This window comes from Staurois parvus, unplaced genomic scaffold (genome assembly GCF_062004578.1).
Source record: "Staurois parvus isolate SC_StPar_1 unplaced genomic scaffold, SC_StPar_1.0 ptg000697l, whole genome shotgun sequence".
Classification (NCBI taxonomy): domain Eukaryota; kingdom Metazoa; phylum Chordata; class Amphibia; order Anura; family Ranidae; genus Staurois; species Staurois parvus.
Genome location: NW_028318493.1, coordinates 3289283 through 3312920, shown reverse-complemented (window position 1 = coordinate 3312920; position 23638 = coordinate 3289283). Strand labels below are relative to the sequence as shown.

Below are 23638 nucleotides of genomic sequence, written 5' to 3'. Positions count from 1 at the left end.
AGTGTAAGCTCATGTGGTGCAGAGACTGTTGTGACTGGCTCTGTACAATTTATCACAACCTCATTTACTTAAACTCCCTAATTATTACTAATCCTGGGCTTTGCATGAGGAATACCGCCCCGGACTGTAAGTTGTAACCCAAGTAAGCATGTACAGATCATGCAGGTGCTTGGACAAGGTGGTCATCCTATTATTACTTTATAAGCCCTGATTGAAGGGGGAGTGTTCAGAAGGTCTCTCGAGAGGAGTACTGACGCAGGGTACGGTGATGTTTTCAGAAAGCTATGTTCTGCCTGCATTGCAGAGAGATGCACAGAGACCCAGTGATGATATCACTGGTTATAAAATAAGGTATGTACTGAAAACAGATTTTGGTTAAGAATTCCATCTTCATGTGACTTCCACATATAGAAATATCCAGTTTCTAAAAATAGTTTGTTCTCAGCAAGAAATGGAGACCGTATCTGAATGTTTCTGATGTATGTTATAAAGCTGTTCCGGCCAGATTGATTTTTATCTTATGTTTTGCTTTTTTTTTTGTTTTTGTGTCTCACTATTTCAGAAAGAAAAAAAATGAACCAGAAAAGCCAACGAGCCAGAACATCCGCATTATTACCCCGGAATTTCAGTATGCGATGAATTACCAGAAGCTCGGCAAGTGCATCATCATAAATAACAAGAACTTCGATGTCAGGACAGGTGATGGATGATGTTTCCTTCGAAAACGGTCTCCATGAAATATGTTCTATGACAAAGGTGTTCTTCCCCACATAGTTACACTATCATTAGCACTCGCCCATTCACATTCTCTTGACTTTCTTCGGATGATCTTGATTGGCACACATATCATTTTTGTAAACAAGATACATACCCCTTGGCTTTACCACTAGCCTACCGGGCACTTCTACCCCCTTCCTGCCCAGGCCAATTTCCAGCTTTCAGTGCTGTTGCACTTTGAATGACAATTGTGCGGTCATGCAACACTGTACCCATATGAAATGTTTATCATCTTTTTGTGACAGAGCTTTATTTTGGTGGTATTTAATCACCTCTGGGTTTTTTATTTTCTCTTAAACAAACCAAAAACCACTGAAAATTTTGAAAAAAAAAGTTTTTTCTTAGTTTTTGTTATAAAATTTTGTCAATAAGTGATTTTTCTCCTTCACTGATGTGCACTAATAAGGCTGAAGTTATGGGCACTGATAGGCTGCACTGATGGACACTGATGAGGAGGCACTGAAAGGCAGCACTGATACATGGCACTGATATATGGCACTGACTGGCAGCACTGTTAGGTGGCACTGACTGGCAGCACTGTTAGGTGGCACTGACTGGCAGCACTGTTAGGCGACACTGACTGGCACTGATAGGCGGCACTGACTGGCACTGATAGGTGGCACTGATTGGCATTGATAGGTGGCAATGACTGGCACTGATGGGTGACACTAAAAGGCAGCTCAGATGGGCACTGATGTGGCATTGATGTGCACTGGTAGGCACTGATATGTGGTACTGATGGGCACTGGCACGAGGCACTGATGAGCACTGACACAAGGCACTGATGGACACTGACAGATGGCGCTGCTGGGGCTACACTGATCATCAGGGCTGATGATCAGTGTACATGTCCCCCCCCCGTAGAAAGCCGATTACCAGCTCTCCTCTCCTCTGTCAGCGTGACAGCTTGAGAGGAGAGAGATGCCGATAACCAGCATTTCCTTGTTTACATGTGATCAGCTGTGATTGGACACAGCTGATCACATGACCGAGCCGACATCTTCGGCTCTTTCCGTGATCGGTGATCCGCTGTGCGATTGCCACGCTGTGCGCTCCCTGAGCCGCGCATGCACGGTGAGAATGGGAGGATGTCATATGAACGAGAGAACCACCTTGCGTCCGTCATATTACTATATGGCAGGCGGGACGTGGTTAATATAAGGCTACTATAGATCCCGATTCGCAATCCCCTCCTACGTAGATTTACCTGGTTTCGTGTCACGCTTAATCCCCCACTGACCTTCCAATGAATTCAGGGTATACTGCACCTCGATCAGTTAGAGATCCATGCCCTCCCGAGAGCCCTATATCCAAAACCGTGAATAGGAATAGCCTTTCCTCTATTTTATTTTGGATGTGATCCTTTGCAGTATCCATTCTCCCTTCTTACTATAGATTGATTGTGTTTTTCGGACAAATTGTATCATCTAAAATACTGTGCCTGTCTACCTGCCTTGATCATTGTGATCCATTTGATATCCCCTCTATGTTGTATTTTTGATTCTTCCCCAAACTACATCACCGACCTAATATCCAAATACCACCCAACATGCACTCTCCGCTCTTCACAAGACCTCCTACTCTCTAGTTTCCTGATCTCCTCCTCCCATGCCCGCCTCCAGGACTTCTCCAGGGCATCACCCATCCTCTAGAACTCCCTACCCCAATCCATCAGTCTATCACCTACTCTCCTCTCCTTTAGGCGCACCCTAAAAACCCAACTCTTCAGAGAAGTCTACCCCTCCCTCTACTAACTGCCAATTTCCTCCACTCTTCCTACCACTCCACCCCCCCACAGCTTTTCCTCCTGTACCACTATCCCCTCCCTCCTAGATTGTAAGCTCCAAGGAGCAGGGCCCTCGAACCCCTTGTGTATCGCACTGTATTGTTATTGTACTGTCTCATGTATTGTCCCCCATTGTAATGTACAGCTCTAAGCGAACTGTTGCCGCTATATAAATACTGTATAATAATAATAATAGTCCGCAGTACAGTGCAGTTGGGCGGTCTGGAAGCAGTTAGAAGCTGCCCCCTTGAGCCCATGTTCACATATGTGCGGTGTGGTATATCGCATGTGATTCGCACAGGAACCGCACCGCATTGAAGCCATACATTTTGTATGGCTCTAATCGCACCACACCAAAAAGGTGCAGGACCCTTTTTTTAGTCCGCACTAGAATAGGATCACATGGGTATTCACACCTATGCGACCCGATTCTGCACATCGCAACACGTTTTGTGGACCGATTTTGGGGTGTAGTTAACATACACACTCACAGAGGTTCGCATGAATGGGGTGCGATTCTGATGCGATGCAGAATTCACACTGAAAACGCTGAGAATTCCGCACCGCATCAGTGTGAACCAGGGCTGAGGGACACTGAGTTGTTTTCCGGTACCCTGTCTCCCTGAGCCTGCTTTGGAAGCCCAACCCCTGCTGACACCACATGAAACCTTTGGCCAGGAAAACCCTCTAACGTCTTACCATAAAATAGACTCACACACACGTTTGAGTGAACTGACACTTTGATTATTTTTTATTTTATTCAAATTGTTAACACAGTAAAATTTTGCACAATAAGATGACCAGAAGGTATGTGAAAGAGAATGACAATTAACCGCTTCCGCACCGCCCTATAGCAGAAATACTGCTACAGGGTGGCATAGGTGTGCAAAATCACATGTGAACATGCAATTCCAGGTAGGGGGCGCACCGCCATTCGCGGCCTCGGCTGTCAATCACTGGGTCCCGGCTGGTGATTACTGGCTGGCACCCGGTGATCGGCAAGTATCTCCGATGGGGGAGAGACCTGTGTATAAACAACACATATCTCTCCCCTGTCAGCTTCTACACACCGCTTTGTATGGCTCTGCATAGCAGACCAATACAAAGCAGTGTGCGTACAGTGAAACACACACACAGCCCCGTAGTAAAACGCACAGTTAACCCTTTGATCGCCCCAGGTGTTAACCCCTTCCTGCTCAGTGTCAGTACAGTGTCAGTGTTTATTAGCACTGATCACTGTATTGGTGTCACTGGAGATGTCAGTGACACCAAGTCAGTTCTCCCCAGCGTCAGAATGCCCACCGCAATCCCACTATAAGTCGCTGATCGCTGCCAATACTAGTATAAAAAAAAATGAAAAAGCCCAGTATCTATACCGCCATTTGTAAACACTATAACTTTCACATAAAGCAATTAATTCACATGTGTTGGGATTTTTAGCAAAGACATGGAGCAGAATATATTTTGGCCTACATTTCACAAAATTTGATTTTTTAAATTTTTTTACTGGACATGTTTTATCGTAGAAAGTCAAAAACATTGTTTTTTGTTCTCGAAATTGTCGGGGTTTTTTTGTTTATAGCGCAAAAAATAAAAACGGCACATACAATCAAATGCCACAGAAAGAAAGCTCTATTTGTGGGGAAAAAAAGCACGTAAATTTCGATTGGGTTCAGCATTGCATGACCACGCAATTGTCCGTTAAAATAACGCAGCACTGTATCGCAAAAAACAGCCTGATCAGGAAGGGGGGTAAATCCTCTGGAGGGCAAGCGGTTAACACTCATAATAAACTCAAACAGAAGTTTGCAATGTAGCACACTCAATTCAGTTCTTTTATATGTCCTGCAATTCAGACACTACACTTGGCCCTGAGACATTTTCTCCTAAGTTATCAGAATGAGCAGCAATCAAACTGATGGTCTAGTTCATTTTGGGCCCTCAGGTACCCGTGGCTAGGTTAAATTTTGAAAGAAGAAGAGCTCAGTAAAAGGATGGATCAATGTCCTCTTAAACCTCAATGGTCAATCTTCTGTGCGCTCGATTGGGCCCTGGTTGGTGCACATAAAGATTTGAATCTCTCTTCATGCAAGGGTAGGAGTTCTCCAAGGAAGGTGAACAGAAATTAAAAGAATATATCGAACAGCCATGCAGCGCTAACTAGGTATATTTATACATGCAAATGATCATACGGTGCACGTGATAACCGGTAAAGTGAACACCACTTAATACTAAGATAGATGGAAATTAGCTAAAAAAGTCCAGTCCAGGAATAATAATAATAATGGTGAATAAAATCTGCAACAAGAGTGTTCTTGCGGTGCATAATATATAGAATTTCAGGACAAAAAGGTGACATCATAAGTGACTTCTGTGACCATATTGCTCCCGCAGAAATGAGTGTAGATTGCACTAACCAGAAAGCGCAATGATAATGCGCATTTGAGTGTTTAACCAACTCCTGGTCATCCGGCTATTGAAAACTGGAACTGGATCACAGAGTAGTCATCTGGCCTGCATCCGCTGGGCAAACATCACAACCTCAGGAACACCAGATATCAGAAGGCATGTAGTCGTCTCGCCACCGGGGGGGAGTCTAACCAACCATGGTGTGGCCACCAGATCATCCCAATAAGCCTTAGAGAAGGTGGGGGGGCTCAGAAATAGCGAGCCAAGACAACAGAAGGTACTGATAGTGTAGTACTTTATTATCCACAACAATACAAATAGACAAGTAGCTGAAAAATCCTACTCACATGTGTAGTGAGCAGCTGGTAACAGGGAATTCCACAAATGGCCGCCGGCCGTCCACAAGGGCCATGCGGTGTGACGTCACAGGGTGTAAGGCATGGTAAAAGGCACCCCTAACGCGTTTCGTGCGATGGCACGTTATCAAAGGGCTTTGATAACGTGCCATCGCACGAAACGCGTTAGGGAGGTGCCTTATACCCTGCCTTACACCCTGTGACGTCATCGCGCTGTCGGCCATCTTTGGAAGTAATTTTTTTGAATGCTATATTATTCCTAAGCCTGTAAGTAGGATTTTATTTGTGCAAACAAAGGTATATCAAACATATTGCATATTTTATTTTTTATGACACTGTTTTGATATCGCAATGGGGATAACTTATTGATGCCTGCGGATTCTGTCTCCTGATTTGAGAGATCTTGGGTCCTGGCATGGAAGTCTGGATGATATTTTATCTACAGAAAGCTGGTAATGACCCCCTATAGTTAAGGGGTCTTTACATCTGGTAAGCCTCCATTTACTCACATGGTGGTGGTCTGCACACGTTATTGATCAATTGGATGATAAAGAATTTATATTAACAACACCACATTTATGAAACGGGAGATTAGAATCATTTGATCACTTATGTTTATGATTGTTTTCACATTTCATATGTGTGTATAATTTTATTGTATTTGCTATACATAGCGCAACATTTATAATTTTTTAAGGTTTGAAAAAATGCTATATAGTAAGAATGCTCTCATAATTGTTTATTTTTATCAGTTTACAAGATGCAAAGTGAGCAAACCAATGAAAAATCTAAATTAAATCAATATTTAGTGTGACTATCCTTTAGCCTCAAACCAGCATCAATTCAATTCATCCAAATCTTTTGAACAAGCACAAAGAAACAAGCAACGTTGAGGACCGTAGATGCAATGGCTGGCCAAGGGCACTTAATGCAGCCGATGGAAGACGCAATCATGCTCAATTTCCTTCGATATTGAAAGATGTCCAGCACTGCAATCAGCACAGAACTGGTGCTAGTGGGACCCAGGTACAACCAGGGATGGATCATCCATGAGTTCAAGGTGTTCACTGCACACGGGGCCCAAGGGGCCTACTGTGCGCTGACCCACACTGCACCCATGGTTGGTATCTCCTGCAGCAGGTGAAATTTGGCAGTTGTGGGTGGTCGGTGTGGTTAGGGGGGACAATCACAAGCTGAAAGCCACTTCTTCCCCTCTCTCTCCCTCAGGATTTGAGTTGCTTCACTGAAAGCCATATAGGGAGATTGCTGATCGTTGCTGCCACACTGATCACCCCCAACTGTCCATCAGATTTAACTTCTGGGTCCCCCTGTGTGCTCCTCCGGCCCTCCTGTGAGCTCCCTGTGCCCCCCTCCCCCACAGCACTGAATAAAAAATTAAGGTGTGGACCCTGGTGTGGCTGCTCTTTCCCTGCGGAAGCTCCTCCGTGGCTCTTCTATGCCACACTACACTGGACTCCTCGCTGCAGATCAGGGCTCATTCTGCGGAGGTGGCCATCAACTCGTCAACGGATAGCTGGCCCAGCATTGAGAAGAAACATTCTCCTGACAATTTCAGCTCCTTCAGCATGGTGCAGAACATATTGGAGAGCCGCGGTCAGTCCATGTGCCGCTCTCAAATCTCCTCCACTAACAGGACTCGAACTTCATGGTGAGTGCTGGAAGTGTTCAGAGGAATGCTGTGTGCAGAGAGTGGAGAGCACAGCACCTGGCGAGGGAAGGGAATAGGGGGCACACACTGCATGAGGATCGAGTCCGGTCACCCCTCTGGCGGGTGTCACCTGGGTACCACTAGTAAAAAAAACAATAATAAAAAGTGAAATAATAAAAATAAAAAAAACACTGACACTATCCACTGCTCTACTGACACCGTCCACTGCCCTACTGACACTGTCTATTGCCCTCCCCCAAAAATCATTGTGGAAAAAAACCCCCACAAAAATAAATTGTAAAAAATAAAATAATAAAAAAAATTCTGACACTGTCCATTGCTCCACTGACACCATCCATTGCCTTACTGACACCATCTACTGGCACCCAAAAACCATTTTGAAAAAATAAAAACTAATTCAATTAAATTGTTAAAAAATAATAACATTTATATGTTAAAAATAAAAAAACCACTGATCCACTGCCCTACTGACACCAACCTGCACATACTACCCACCGCCATACACTCTGCACTCCTCTCCCTGCACATTCCCACCCACCTCCATACACTCTGAACTCCTCTCCCTGCACATTCCCACCCACCTCCATACACTCTGAACTCCTCTCTCTGCACATACCACCCACCACCATACACTTCGCACACCTCTCCCTGCACATTCCCACCCACCTCCATACACTCTGAACTCCTCTCTCTGCACATACCACCCACCACCATACACTTCGCACACCTCTCCCTGCACATTCCCACCCACCTCCATACACTCTGAACTCCTCTCTCTGCACATACCACCCACCACCATACACTTCGCACTCCTCTCTGCACCCACCATTGTACACTCCACACTGAAGATTGAGATATTTTGGCTGTAGCAGAAGGCAGTTTGTTCCCCGAAGGGCTGGAGAGCGGTACAATAATGGGTGTATGCAGGCAATAGTGAACCATGGTGAAGATTTCTTGTAAGTTTGGAGTTGGAGATTTGGTCAGGATCAGTGGTGTCTTCAATGCTGAGAAACACAAGCAGATACTTATCCATCATACCATACCATCAGAAAGGTGTGTGATTGACCTCAAATTTATTTTGCAGCAGGACAAGGACCCCAAACATGCAGCCAATGTCATTAAAAATTATCTTCAGCATGAAGAAAACCAAAGGAGTCCTGTAATTGATGGTTTGCTACCCCCCCCCCCCCCCCCCGAGATCCCTGATCTCAACATCAAGGTGTCTCTCTGGGATTACATGAAGACCAAAGGATTTGAGATAGCCTACATCCACAGAAGATGATCTATGGTTAGTTTTCCAAAATGTTTGGAACAACCTACCAGCTGAGTTCCCTCAAAAACTGTGTGCAAGTCTACCTAGAAGAAATGAAGCAAAGTGTGATCACACCAAATTTTGATTTGATTTGGTTTTCTCTTCTGTTCATTTACTTTCCCATTTTGGTAATTATTAGGAATAAATTAACATTTCTATTTTTGAAAACTTAATTTACAGCATTTTTTCACACCTGCCTAAGGCCTCATGTACACATGAACTCACCAAGTCGTTAAACTCTCCTAGCAGCAGAAGAACGCTAAATGCAGCAAAAATGAGTGTAAACACACTACCGCGTTTACCTGCGTTTAGCACTTGGACGTTTATTCATTTGATTGGCCTGAGTATTTTCCATTGACATGGACAAACACCCAAGTGCTAAACGCGGCTAGCCACGTTTACATGCGTTTTTGCCACGTTTAGCGGGTTTTGGCAAAAATGTTCCTCTCCTGAACGCTGTTATTCTACATTCAGAAGAGGAACGTTTAACTGCCCCTAAACTCTGCTGCCCCTAAACTCTGGTAAAAGCCTGTGTGTACATGGACACCTAGGCTTTTGTTTAGTTGAGTTCAGGGACTTTGGCAAAACCTGCTAAAAGCTCCTAAACTCATGTTTAGGAGCAGCAGTGTGCATGAGGGCTAAGATTTTGCACAGTTCTGTGTGTGTGTGTGTGTGTGTGTGTGTGTGTGTGTGTGTGTGTGTGTATATATATATATATATATATATATATATATATATATATATATAATTTATTGCGTGTGTGTATAATAAATATATATATAATTTTTTTTTTTCATATAATGTATGTTATATCTGCATCTGCATTATTGTTCTCATTGCTCCATCAGGGATGTGTGTTCGAAATGGAACAGACAAGGACGCCGGGGATCTCTGCAAATGTTTCCGAACTTTGGGATTTGACGTGAAGGTTTATAATGATCAAAGCTGTGAGGAGATGGAACGGTTGCTGCAGGGTGGTAAGTACAGGCATCTTTATATTACATAGTGTTGGTTTTGTTTTACGGTAACCCTAGTATGGAGGATTTTTATGCAGAAAAAACTTCACCCATAAATTTAAATCAGTAATTTCCTGAACTTGGAATTGGGATTGGTAGTTTTCAATTCAGGACCTGGAGATGTAAGACTTATATTTCAGCATTAGCTTTGAGGATTTGTTAGCAGGAGGTTGCTTGTTAGTTTTCAGTGGTTATATTGAATTTCAGGGTTTAGGGAAGGGAGAGTTGGATCCCAACTCCAGCAACTTTTTTTTTTTTTGGGGGGGGGGGATAGAATAGGAAAGGGGTTTAATGATGATTAGACAAGAAGCACTGGAAAGTATACCACACTGGTCTGGAATTATTTATTTATTATTTATTTCAGGTACTTATATAGCACCATCAATTTACACAGCGCTTTACATATATATTGTACATTCACATCGGTCCCTAACCCTCAAGGGGCATACAATCTAAGGTCCCTAACTCACATTCATACATACATATACTAGGGCCAATTTAGACAGGAGTCAATTAACCTACCAGCATGTCTTTGGAGTGTGGAAGGAAACTGGAGTACCCGGAGGAAACCCCCACGAACACAAGGAGAACATGCAAACTCCATGCTGGAGGTGCCATGGTTGGGAATCGAACCCATGACCCAATTACTGTGCAAGGCAAAAGTGCTAACCACTAAGTCACTGTGTCACAGTATTTTTCTTAAATTGGGGATAAATAAGGTTTTTCTTGCTGGTGGATCCTTTAATTATTTGGCCAAAACCCAATGCATTTAGAGACATGCAACATCAATTTTATGGAGGCTTTAAATAAAGTCATTCTGAGAGGTTTAGCCACACTATGGTCACCATGGTCTTCAGACTAACCTAAAGCCTGCAAATTTTAATATTTATACTATTGATGAAGGCGATTTTGTATGCTGAAATAGACTGGAGCAGGGGCGGACTGACCATTTGGAAACTCGGGCACTGCCCGAGGGCCCGGGGTCAATAGGGGGCCCCATGAGATGCCCCTGGTACCTTTTTCATAGGCTTTTTTGAGTTTGGGCAAGGACACAGGGGCCCCATGATCCCCTATTGCCCGGGGGCCCCATGAGTTGTCAGTCCGCCCCTGCACTGGAGTTTGGTCAGAATGACCAAATAAAACATCTGGTGAAAAGATAGCCTCCATTAGGCTTTTATCACTGTCTTGTGTTTGGGGAGATTTTTCTCTTTATTTCCTGTAACAGCTACAGGAAGTCAAAGCCACTGAAAGTGTTGAGAAAGTTCTCCAATGGGGATAGAGAAAGCAACAATAACTATTTTATTTTAGCAGAATGGGGAATGATTAGAAGGTCTATTAGGGTGGTATTACTGTCTACTATTGAACTAAGCCCTAATTGTAAATCATCATCTTTGGCAAATAACAAATCTATACTGGACGAGGGTGTGTTTCCCTACGCACCATCTGGCCAATTGATAAATCTAAAATATATAACCTTTATTCAAATATATAAAAAAGTATGCTCAGCTGTAATTAATGCCTATTGGAGTGGAATGTACTGCGCACAATATAACTGGATACCATTGCAATTATTTACCTTAAAATAATAATAATAAATCGGTGTCGCGCTCCCAAATAAAAATTAAATAAAGATTAAAATTGAGAAATTAATATAAATTAACAAAAATTAATATTAATTAATAAAAATTATACTGTGTATCACATATATCACTCTATAGAAATATCAATGTGCTAATTATTCTTAGTGAAAACAAAAGATCATCATATCAATATATCCAAGTCCAAATTTTAAAAAATTAATATAAATCTGAATATAAAAATAAAAATGTGCACAAAGTCCTCTTCCAATTAGTTCAGCATCAACAGGTGCCACTCCCAAAATCCACGTGCATGACTTTGTGCACATTTTTATTACTTTTTATTTTTATATTTATTTTTATATTCAGAATTATATTAATTAATTTTTTAAAATTTGGACTTGGATATATTGATATTCACTAAGAATAATTAGCACATTGATATTTCTAGAGTGACATATGTGATACACAGTATAATTTTTATTAATTTATATTAATTTCTCAATTTTAATCTTTATTTAATTTTTATTTGGGAGTGCGACACTGATTTATTATTATTATTTTTAGTTACATAGCACTATTTGATGAGTTAGTGTGAGTGTCAGCGAACCACAGGTGGGTTTATTTATTTAATAAATTGATGAACTGAATCACGATCTACCATAGTAGCTCACAGGTAAGCACAGTTTTATTTTTAATTATTTACCTTATACCCAAATGGTTAATAACACCAGACCAAATCAAATACCATACCATTTTAGATGAAGTGACAGCATACAAAGAGGCACTGTAGTTTGATCATAAGCCTATCAGCTTCAATATATAATCTCTGTTAAGGAAATGGAGTTACCCCATTAGAAGATACAATCTATCTTGCTACAGATATGTAATACAGGTACACTCATCCACGGGCTTAAATGTCAGCCTCCCATGGATAATCCCCATATCCACCAAAAATACCTCACTGTCTTGAGGAATACAAATGATGCACTGTAAAACGCAGTACAGACCTCTCCAAAAAAAAAAGGGGACAGAGTAAATACCATGTGCATTCAAAAAGTGCTCCCAAAGAAAGACCCAAAAGAAGACAGGAGTCCATATTCACTGACAGAGGGACTGTCCAGATAATGCTTAAGCATATGAAAGGCTGCATAGGTGTCCTGAAGGCACACTGGGTTCACGGTGCACATTGGGAATACTGGAGTCATAAGATAAGTGCTCTGGGAGCACACTTGGAGTATCTAGATTTACTGGGTGCACTGGATTCACTAGATGACAAATGGACTGGAAGAACACTAGGAGTCACTAGGCACATTAGGGTCACTAGGTGACAAGTGGACTGGGAGCACACCTAAAGCCACTGGGTATACCAGGAGTATTGGAGTCTTTAGATGGACATGGACTGGTAGGACACTTGGAGTCACTGGGAGCACTAGAGTCAGATGACACATGGACTGGGAGCATACTAGAGTAACTAGATGGCACATATGGCTTCATGTCTGCTCTGATAGTTATTACTGTTACATCATTCTCCAACATGCTCACTTTCTGCCCCAATCAACATGCGTAACCAGCCCTGGCTATTAGAAAGCAGGTTATTGGCCACACATGCCCAGTGTACTCTCCATGGAAACCATAGGTAGCCAGTGTAAGGTGGCAGATAATGCACATAGGGCAGTGAGCGCAATCTACATGTGTTAGCAGGGCGAGAGGGGGCCGAAACTCACATCCTGACCCTTGGTGCTGGGTGAACCCATCCCAGAAGATAGCATTTTTAATGTGATTTAGTTATACATGGAAAGCAGACTTTATATATTAACTGTGTGTGCAAATGCTTTAAATTTAGAAATCTCTACTCAAACCCTAAAGCCAACAAATTATGGAACACCAAATTTGTAAAAGTCCCAAGAAAAATGACCTTCAGGCAAATGTTAAAATAACCTAATAAGGGAATATTTAGGGAATATTATTATTATACAGTATTTATAAAGCACCAATGGTTCGCTCAGCGCTGTACATTACAAAGGGGGACAGAACATGTGACAGAACAATACCAATACAATGCAAAACATGAGGGGATTAAGGGCCCTGCTCTTTCGAGCTTACAATCTAGGAGGGAGGAGATGGTGGCACAGGAGGAGATAGCTGTGGGGGATGGAGTGGTAGGAAGAGTGGAGGAGGTCGGCAGGTTAGCAGGGGGTGGGGTAGGCTTCCCTGAAGAGATGGGTTTTCAGGGTGCGCCTAAAGGAGAGTAGGTGATAATCTGATGGGTTGGGGCAGGGAGTTCCAGAGGATGGGTGACACCCTGGAGAAGTCCTGGAAGCGGGCATTTGAGGAGGAGACCAGGGAACTAGAGAGAAGAAGGTCTTGTGAGGAGCGGAGTGTGCGTGCTGGGCGGTACTTGGATATTAGGTCAGTGATGTAATTTGGGGCAGCATGGTGGACAGCTTTGTACGTCAGTGTTAGGATTTTGAATTTAATCCGTTGCGCAATCGGAAGCCAGTGGAGGGATTGGCAGAGGGGGGTGGCGGAGATGGAGTGGTTGGAAAGGTGAATGAGTCTGGCAGCCGTATTCAGGATCGACTGAAGCGGGGATAGCCAGCGGCGAGGCAGGCCAGTGAGGAGGGAGTTGCAGTAGTCGAGTCATGATATGATGAGGGAGTGGATGAGCTGTTTAGTGGTTTCTGGGGTTAGGAACGTGCGGATTTTGGGGATGTTGCGGAGGTGGAGTCTGCATTAGTTTGTTAAAGATTGGACTTGGGGCTGGAAGGATAGGTTGGAGTCCAGAATGACACCAAGTACTCTGGCCTGCAGGGCGGGTTTGATGGTGGCGTTGTTGGATGTGACGGAGAAGTCAATGGGGGGTGGTGTCCGGGCTGGGGGGAAGACAAGAAACTCGGTTTTGGAGAGGTTCAGTTTAAGGAAGTGGAGCGACATCCAGTCTGATATGTCGCTCAGTAGGTGTGTGATTTGGGCGGAGACCGAGGGGGTGAGGTGGGGGGTTGAGAGATAGATTTGTGTGTCGTCTGCATAGAGGTGATAGTTGAAGCCGTGAGACTGTATGAGTTGGCCAAGGGAGGAGGTGTAGATGGAGAAGAGAAGAAGCCCGAGGACAGAGCCTTGAGGGACCCCAACAGAGAGGGGGAGTGAGGGGGAGGTGGTAGCATTATAGGTAACGCTGAAAGAGCGTTGTGACAAGTAGGATGAGAGCCAGGAGAGAGCAGAATCTCATAGGCCGAGGGAATATGTTGTAGTCCCCCTTCAAAATACATGGTGACAACGGTAAGGTCCAACAACTATGTAAGAAATAACAGACATAGTCTTTCCTTCCTGTTAGTGGCGAAGAATGACCACAGTGACAGCGCTTGTTTCGCCTGCATCCTCCTGAGCCACGGTGAAGAAGGTCAGATCTACGGCACAGATGGAGCAATGGCCATAAAAACTCTAACAACGCTTTTCCGAGGCGATAAATGTCAAAGTCTGGTCGGGAAGCCAAAACTTTTCTTCATCCAGGTAAGACTTGCACTGAGCTGATCTATATATAGTATTGGTTCAATGGTACTGATTTATTAAATAATAAAAAGTAAGAAGCCTTTTAACTTGAGTGATGGAGAAATGAGCTTATCAGTCTGCTGCTTTTTCTTCATTGTCCAGTCAGAAGCTGCTGGTGGGGAGGAGATCTGTAGGTGAAAGTAAAATTGCCACAGAGAAAGATCAGGTCTCCTCCACTACCAGCGAAGGTTGTGCTGTGTAAATCCTAGGCTGTACAGACAGAAATACAGATCCTTTGGTGGGTAAAGCAGCTTTCATATAAGTATTTCATCTGTGAATTTAGTTTTTTGCCTGGAGTTTAGTTTTAAAATAAATGTTAAGCCACATTTATTTTTTTTCAATAAACCTGTCATGTTTTTGAGGGGTTTTTTTGCTGTTTGGGTCCCACTAGAGATTTCCATTTTCCTTTTGCCCAAGAGACACAACAGGAAGTGAGAGTAAAGCTTTTTAAAGTGAGAACAGTTGGAACTGGTGTCCCCATTGGAGGATTTCACCTCTATTGCCTTCTCCATCCAAAACCAAAAATGTGGGTTTTGGTTATACTTTATTATCCTACAGTAGTCTTTCACTTTATTTTATCATTCTACAATTGGCTTTCACATTTGTTGAAACTTTCCCCGGGACACTGGTTGGGAATAGGAAGGTTTTTTTTGGACTTGGCATTGCTTTTGTTTGTGTTACCAGCACGGGACTTCCCGGTCTATTGACATTTTCTCCTGCCAAAATTCTATGACTTCCAAGACGTGTTACACATTGTCTCCCGGCAAAAGTGAAATGTCAATAATCAAACGCCCATATTGCAGGCTTGCCGAGGCTCAGAGTTTGACGAAGGGATTCAGACGGATTCCGGGCCAGCTAACGACTCCCTGGAGACAGACGCCAATCCCAGATACAAGATCCCAGTTGAGGCAGACTTCCTTTTTGCCTACTCCACCGTACCAGGTAGACTCATCCAGTATGACAAAGGAAAAAATAACATACTTGTATATACACACACCTATGATAATTAATCAGTTCTTTTCTGCTCAATGCATTTGGCTGGAGGGTTCAGGAGAAATCACAACAGTCACAACATTCCATCATGGTGGAATGGACCCCATGTGCCATCACCTAGGGGTCCAGGATCTAGTTGTAGTTCTGAAAGCTGTGGGATCCATCTGAAAAATATGGTGAAGGGGGGACCAAGCGTGAAAAGCTTTTCTTACAAAGGGCAGCCGCTTTGCTCAGGATCTACAAGATAATAGCGATCACCTTAGTTGTGAAGATTACTACAGAGATTGCCAGCTTCTACAGTGGTTCATCAGGTATGATATATTCATACCTACATTGTGTCAACCTTGACCAAAGCAACTATGCAAATAAGATTGTACCTGAAGCTGTAGCCTCCCTAGCGGTCTGATTATGTCCATATTTCTGTGCTCAAAGCGGTACATTTTTTTGCATGGAAATATGTATTTTTTTTTATTGTAGACCTGTAATTTTTAGGAATAACTCACTGAAATCTGTCCGAACAAGAGTCTAGTAAACATCCCGGGTAGGATAAAATTTAAAACACGAAATCATAAATTATAATTTAATAAATAATCATAAAAAATAATATAATAATAATACATTTAATTCAATAATATAATCAAACCAAAAACACTGAAATTTGAAATATAGCGCCAAGTTCGCACATCACTGAGCAAAGTCGCAAAATTGTTTTCACTGTCTGATGACGAATTTCCCCCACGAATCATTATCACTGAATTCTGCAAGTGGTTCTGATTTACTATCGCTGTTCTCTATCCAGTCTAAAACCGCTTTTGACCAAAAGGGATGCTTTTTGGACGCCATGGACGTTTCTCAGTTTCCAGGCAGAAAGAACAGTAAAAATGCAGGCAGGGCGCCGGACAAAGCACTCGGGACAAAATGTATGTGAAATGGTTTGATACAGGAATGTTTTACTATGTGATTTTAGTGAATATAGTGAATGTCACTTTTACAACTTGCAAATTTCCCGCCAGTTCCGTCCCCCGTACGTCTTGACATCGCAGGGAATGAAATCCAGATGACAGATGCCGGCATCCGCCAGAGGACATTACAGGGGACACTGCAGGAGGGACATCGCGGGAGCGCAGGACAAGGTAAGTTATCGAGGGATCCCACAGCAGCGCTGCATGGTATTCCTGAGTGTAGCTTGGGGTTACCGCTTTTGGTACTGAAACTTTACCCCGAGCTACACTCGGGAATACCGCCAGGGAGGTTAAAAGTTTCATTCCACCCAAACAAACATTGTTGGTCTACCGTATGTCTTGAAATGGCACATATTGTAATAAGCTCTTGTGTTTCTCTCCACAGGCTACTATTCTTGGAGGAATCCAGGAAGGGGCTCCTGGTTCGTACAGGCCCTCTGCAGTGTGCTTAACCAGTATGGGAAGCAGCTGGAAATTATGCAGATCCTGACTCGGGTCAACTACCTGGTAGCCACCAACTTCGAGTCATGGTCGGATGACCCGCGCTTTAGTGAGAAGAAACAGATTCCCTGTGTGGTCTCTATGTTAACCAAGGAACTGTATTTCTAGACATTTTACACTGTGGACCCTTCACGGTCCGACATTATCAGGGAGCATCGAGGCAAGCTGATCTCTTTTTAAAGTAGGACAATAGGATTTATTAAACAAGGCAATGCAAATAACACTGATGATATGCTAGGTGTAGTCACCCCTACAGAAGCGTATTAACCCCTACAGAGGTGTAGAAGCCAATACATTGGTGTAAAATCCCATACAAAGGTTTAGTTACTCATAAAGAGCTGTAGTCACCCATACAAAGCTGTAGTTGTCGGTGCAAATGTGTAGTCACCCTTGCAGAGGTTCAGCAGCTCATACAGAAATATAGATGCCAATAAAGAGGCAAAGGAACCCAAACATGAGTCCAGTATTCTATACAGAGGCAAAGTCATGCATACAGGAGTAAAGTAGCCAAAGCAGAAATGTAATAGTCCATACATTAGTGCAGTTGTTTGAACAGAGACCTAGTGACTCATACAGAGATGTAATAGTTCTTACAGATGTGTACTTGTCCAAACAGAGGTATAGTAGCTCATACAGGGACATAATAGTCCATAAAGGGGTGTAGTTGTCCACACAGAGATATAGTAGCCCATATAGAGATGTACTGTAATAGTCGATATTTGGGGTTGTATTTATTCAAACAGCGGTGCAGTAGCATATACAGGGACGTAATAGCCCATAAAGAGGTGTAGTTGCCCAAAAGGAAGCCCCTTCCTGTATGCAGTCGCTTATAAAGAGGTGGAACCACTCAGGAGATGAGCCCCCCCTGTGTTCATTGCTAAATGCTTTGACTGTACCCTTCAGCCAACTTGGGTGGAATGTGTATCTATGGATGTGTCCATCTCATCCTCCTTGTTGATACCCATAAACTGGTAGATGGTCTGGTCTGCCTAATAAATTAGGAAGTAGCTCTGCCCTATCAAAGTCCCCACCAATGTTTACTTGATGGTCCTGTGCTAGAATTTCAATTACCCTTTGTATTTCCCAGGGAAAACTGCCTTTGACATAAGTATACAGTAGTCTACCAATCTCCAAGCTTTATCTGGAAGCTCTGATACCTGGAGGAGCTATGTTCACAGAGAGGTTCATCCTGAGGGTCCTCTCAAGGTAAAGCAGAACTTTACCATCTTCTAGATAGGTGGCTTATGCCATAATGTCCAAGTATGCACATCATGATTGTAGTCTTTGCTGCCACTGCCATCTTCTCCAGCACTTCTTCTGCATCTGGTGCCTTCACTTCAACCAATGGGTGACCACTCATGATGTAACTCCTGTGCATACTCCCTGAAGTTACATCTTCCTGGCACTCTGCTCCATCATCCGCATCTTACAGATGCCAGGAATGAGCCAAAAATCCAATAATGTACAGTACATTTTATTGCACATCACATGGCAACACAGGCAGTCTATACAAAATAGAAAATTGCTAGGAGCAAAGGGAAAGAGTTACTTGGCAGAAGAGGCATTGTATGTCTGTACCTTGTATTACTTGTTATATTTACAGACACTCTGCTGGGAATCTTCCATGATAAAGCTTCTGGTAATATATAGCTTAGAGCTAATTTTTGTACCCACTACTCATTACATAAATATGCTGAGAAGTGATGGGGAATTTTTTTTTTTTAATTAATTTTCTGTTTCAATTGGCAGGCTTTGCACTAAGGTTAAGGGTATTATCATGGATGATTCCTGGAAGATAATTATCTGTAAGTTTTTAATTTGATTTGTGTGCCCTGACCAAAAGTTTAACACCCTCATATCTCACTTTTCCATATTATCTATACTTCATAATCCTACTCTCCTCTCCCAGAACGAAGGCAACTACGAGAGAATTCTAATAAGAAGCATGCATTGGCCCCAAAGGGATGTTATTACATCTTTTATCTTCTCTGCCTCTGCTAACCTTTCTGTTGCACCGCATCATGTTCTCATTTTAAAATATGAAATACATTTATTTTTTTAACTTCTATTAGAGCCTCAGAAAAACAAATAAAACTAGATAATGTAGGTAAAGAAAACTCTACCCAATCTGTCCTGAAGGATATAGGATCACTTTGCTGCTGAACAGGAGTTGGGCGCTGAGACCTCCTGGGATTAGGAACAGTTATACCATCTCTCCACACCCCCCCCCCCCCCCACAGTTGGGGCACAATTCCTTCTACTGATGATGGGGCACTATTCCTTCCACAGACACCAATGATGGGGCATAATTTGTATTGACACCAATAATATGGCACTATTCCTTCCACAGACACCAATGGTGGGGCACAATTCCTGGTACTGACACCAATGAAGGGGCACTATTCCTTCCACAGACACCAATAATGGTGCACAGTTCCTTCTACTGATGATGGGGCACTATTCCTTCCACAGACACCAATGATGGGGCATAATTCCTTGTATTGGCACCAATAATATTGCACTATTCCTTCCACAGACACCAATGGTGGGGCATAATTCCTTGTATTGGCACCAATAATATGGCACTATTCCTTCCACAGACACCAATGGTGGGGCATAATTCCTTGTATTGACACCAATAATATGGCACTATTCCTTCCACAGACACCAATGGTGGGGCACAATTCCTGGTACTGACACCAATGAAGGGGCACTATTCCTTCCACAGACACCAATAATGGTGCACAGTTCCTTCTACTGATGATGGGGCACTATTCCTTCCACAGACACCAATGATGAATCATAATTTGTATTGACACCAATAATATGGCACTATTCCTTCCACAGAAACCAATGGTGGGGCGCAATTCCTTGTACTGACACCAATGATAGTGCACTATTTCTTTCACTGTCACCAATGACGGGGCATTATTTCAAAGGTGGGATTGTTTACTCCCCACTGATGCAAGGAAAAGTTTTACTCCCACAGTCCAGCTCCCCCTAAACTCTGAAGGACAGTACGCTGGCCCTTTGCTTGGAAAGTTTGGAGACCCCTGCAGTAGAGCCTCTGAAAGTTAAAGTGTATTTCCAGTTTTTCAGCCAATATTGGATATTTTTTTTTTTTATTATTTCAGGTACTTCTATAGTACTGTCAATTTACGCAGTGCTTCACATATGTATTGTACATTCACATCAGTCCCTAACCCTCAAGGGGTGCATAACCTAAGGTCCCTAACTCACATTCATACATACACATACTAGGGTCAATTTAGACAGGATCCAATTAACCTACCAGAATGTCTTTGGAGTGTGGGAGAAAACCGGAGTACCCGGAGGAAACCCACGCAGTCACAGGGAGAACATGCAAACTCTAGGAAGGTGGTGCCATGGTTGGGATTTGAACCAATGACCTTAGTACTGGATATCACTTACTTTATATTTGTTACACATTCCGATTGGCATAACATATTTAAAAATTGCTGGTTACCTTTTTAGGTGCTTTTGAGTTACCTAAAATTCCTTAAAGTGGTTGTAAAGGCTCAAGGATTTTTACCTTCATGCATTCTTTGCATGAAGATAAAAAACTTTCTGTGTGCAGCCAGGGGCGGACTGACCATTTGGAAACTCGGGCACTGCCCGAGGGCCCGGGGTCAGTAGGGGGCCCCATGAGATGTCCCTGGTACCTTTTTCATAGACTTTTTTGAGTTTGGGCAAAGACACAGGGGCCCCATGATCCCCTATTGCCCGGGGGCCCCATGAGTTGTCAGTCCGCCCTTGTGTTCAGCATTCCCCCAGCCCCCCTGTAATGCTCTATGTTTGATGGGTTCTATGGCAGGAGTGAATGGTATTATTATAACATGAACAGACCAGGATTTGGACAAATGCTCCCTCTTTGCACTCTGAGAGATCTCAACGTATCTCAATACCGGTATGGCCTGTTTCGGTATCTACAGAACTAAAGTGGATTATGATCTTCTATAGCATTTTATTACATGTGAGCATATCATTTTTTTGTATTCTGTATTGTTTTGGTATCCACAGAACTAAAACTGGTGAAGATCTGTTATAATGTTTCATTACATATGAGCATATCATTTTTTTTTTTTTTGTTTTGGTATTTTGTATTGTTTCGGTATCCACAGAACTAATGCAGGTGAGGATCTGCCATAACATTTTGTTACATATGAGCATATCCTATTGCTCCAATCACATAAGTTGCAGATGCCATGATATTTTACCATTGTTGCCAACATCTATCAGAAGAGCAGTTAAAGAATCCTAGAGATTCAAGTTCATTTTAAATACAATTATGAAATTGTTTCATGTTGCAATTATATAATTTTTTTAACAACACTGACATTTATTTGAGGGGTCCCTTTTGCATTTTTGCGGTGTGTCAATGCATCCAATTGAATGAATGGGCTGCCAACTCGCCCTGACGTGCCGAATATCAGACCTTTTTACTGTATTACTGCGTTTCTGCGCGTTGGGGTGCCATTCAAAGTAAATGGCACCACCATAAAAGTAATGTGTGTTGCCGCGCATTACTGCGATGCAAAGGTGTAAATGGGCCCTTAGGCATTTGGGCAGAGAGCAGTCATTTCAGTCTTTATGGGGATTATTCACTATAACTGGGGAGTGCAAAATCTGGTGCAGCTCTGCATAGAAACCAATCCACTTCCAGATTTTATTGCCAAAGCATAGAATCCATTCACACTTGTGCAACTTCCCATGCGACTTTGGACCCCCAGTCGCACTCCATGTTTCCCAGTGAGCACCATTCAATTCTGTGTGACTTCAAGTCACAGCGACTTGAAAGTAGTTCCTGCACTATGGTACGACTTTTGATGTGACTTTAGTCCAGTGAATGTAAAGTCTGGTCAAAGTTGCACCAAAAGTCGGATCAAAGTCACACTGGTAATCGCTCAACTTTGGAGATACACTAATGTGAATGGAACGTTAACTGAACAAGCTGAAGTTAGAAGCTGATTGGCTCCCATGCACAGCAGCACCAGATTCTGAGTGCTCCCATTTTTAGTAAATCTCCCCCTTTGTGTCAACATGATCTTATTAGGGAATGGAAGTTCAGCTTCTAAGCCACCAATCAGCATCAGTCCAGCTCTAAAGGTTTGATTCTGATTGGTGGGGAAATCTTAATAAGAAGACATTGATACTTAAAGTGTTACTAAACCCCGGACCCTGCATTCACTATATCTGCTCTCCCCGGACCCTGCATTCACTATATCTGCTCTCCCCGGACCCTGCATTCACTATATCTGCTCTCCCGGACCCTGCATTCACTATATCTGCTCTCCCCGGACCCTGCATTCACTATATCTGGTCTCCCCGGACCCTGCATTCACTATATCTGGTCTCCCCGGACCCTGCATCCACTATATCTGCTCTCCCCGGACCCTGCATCCACTATATCTGCTCTTCCCGGACCCTGCATTCACTATATCTGGTCTCCCCGGACCCTGCATTCACTATATCCGGTCTCCCCGGACCCTGCATTCACTATATCTGCTCTCCCCGGACCCTGCATTCACTATATCTGTTCTCCCGGACCCTGCATTCATTATATCTGCTCTCCCCGGACCCTGCATTCACTATATCTGCTCTTCCTGGACCCTGCTTTCACTATATCTGGTCTCCCCGGACCCTGCATTCATTATATCTGCTCTCCCCAGACCCTACATTTGCTATATCTGGTCTCCCCGGACCCTGCATTCACTATATCCGGTCTCCCCGGTCCCTGCATTCACTATATCCGATCTCCCCGGACCCCGCATTCTCTATATCCGGTCTCCCCGAACCCTGCATTCACTATATCTGGTCTCCCCGGACCCTGCATTCACTATATCTGGTCTCCCCGGACCCTGCATTCACTATATCTGGTCTCCCAGGACCCTGCATTCACTATATCTGGTCTCCCCGGACCCTGCATTCACTATATCTGGTCTCCCGCAGTACACACAACATGGAAATTATTTTAGTAAATATAAACTGCTAAATACTCTTTTCTATCAGCAGTTGGAGAAGTATAGTGACTTCTATCAGTGTCCAGCAGAGCACTGGTTACAGCTTGTAGGAGGAGTTTTCTTTCTGCACTAGGACAATCCTGGTGAAAATCCTGACCCTCTGGACACTGCTGATTGGCCCTGTGCTGATCACATGCACTTGATTCAGTCTGTATCAGGTGGTCATTTCAACAAGAGGAGGGGCAGAGAAGACAGGATCAAACAGCCTTTTTTACACAATGCAGAGGATTAACCCCTTAGGTTCCACAGTGAGTATAACAAGCATGCTTTACTGCATATACAAACTGATTGTACTGTTGTGGGTTTAGTAACACTTTAAGGCCTTTCCTGTCTACCTCCACTTATTCCGTGCAATGGATATGTAGCTGTATTCCTTCAATGTACAAATATTCAACAATGGTGACAATAAAGAAATGTTTTGTTGTATTTGCGGTCTCATATTTCTGTTTGCTCATTCCGAAGCTCATAGGCGACACACATGCAGGAGACCAAATTGGATACATAATCAGTATTCCGCGCACTGGATGCCAGCGCCCCCTGTAGGCAGTGCTAGGGTAAGGTTATTTAGCACCCAAGGCAAAAAGGCCATAGTTCATCCCCCTTTCCCAAGAGCTGTGAACTACTTCAGGTTACAGGTCCTGCCCGATTTGCACCCCCTTCCTACTG

At 43.2% G+C, this 23638-nt stretch overlaps 1 protein-coding gene across 1 annotated transcript in view; it reads left to right on the top strand.

Moving 5' to 3' along the window:
• Positions 1-23398, top strand: part of CASP7 (caspase 7) — a 97960-nt gene extending 74562 nt beyond the window's left edge. The window contains exons 3-7 of the mRNA XM_089653064.1: positions 563-699; positions 9179-9307; positions 14261-14436; positions 15279-15417; positions 16816-23398. Coding sequence (XP_089509190.1) covers positions 563-699; positions 9179-9307; positions 14261-14436; positions 15279-15417; positions 16816-17039 — 805 coding nt within the window. The 3' untranslated portion in view covers positions 17040-23398. The remainder of the gene's footprint in view (positions 1-562; positions 700-9178; positions 9308-14260; positions 14437-15278; positions 15418-16815) is intronic.
• Positions 23399-23638: the final 240 nt, after the last annotated feature.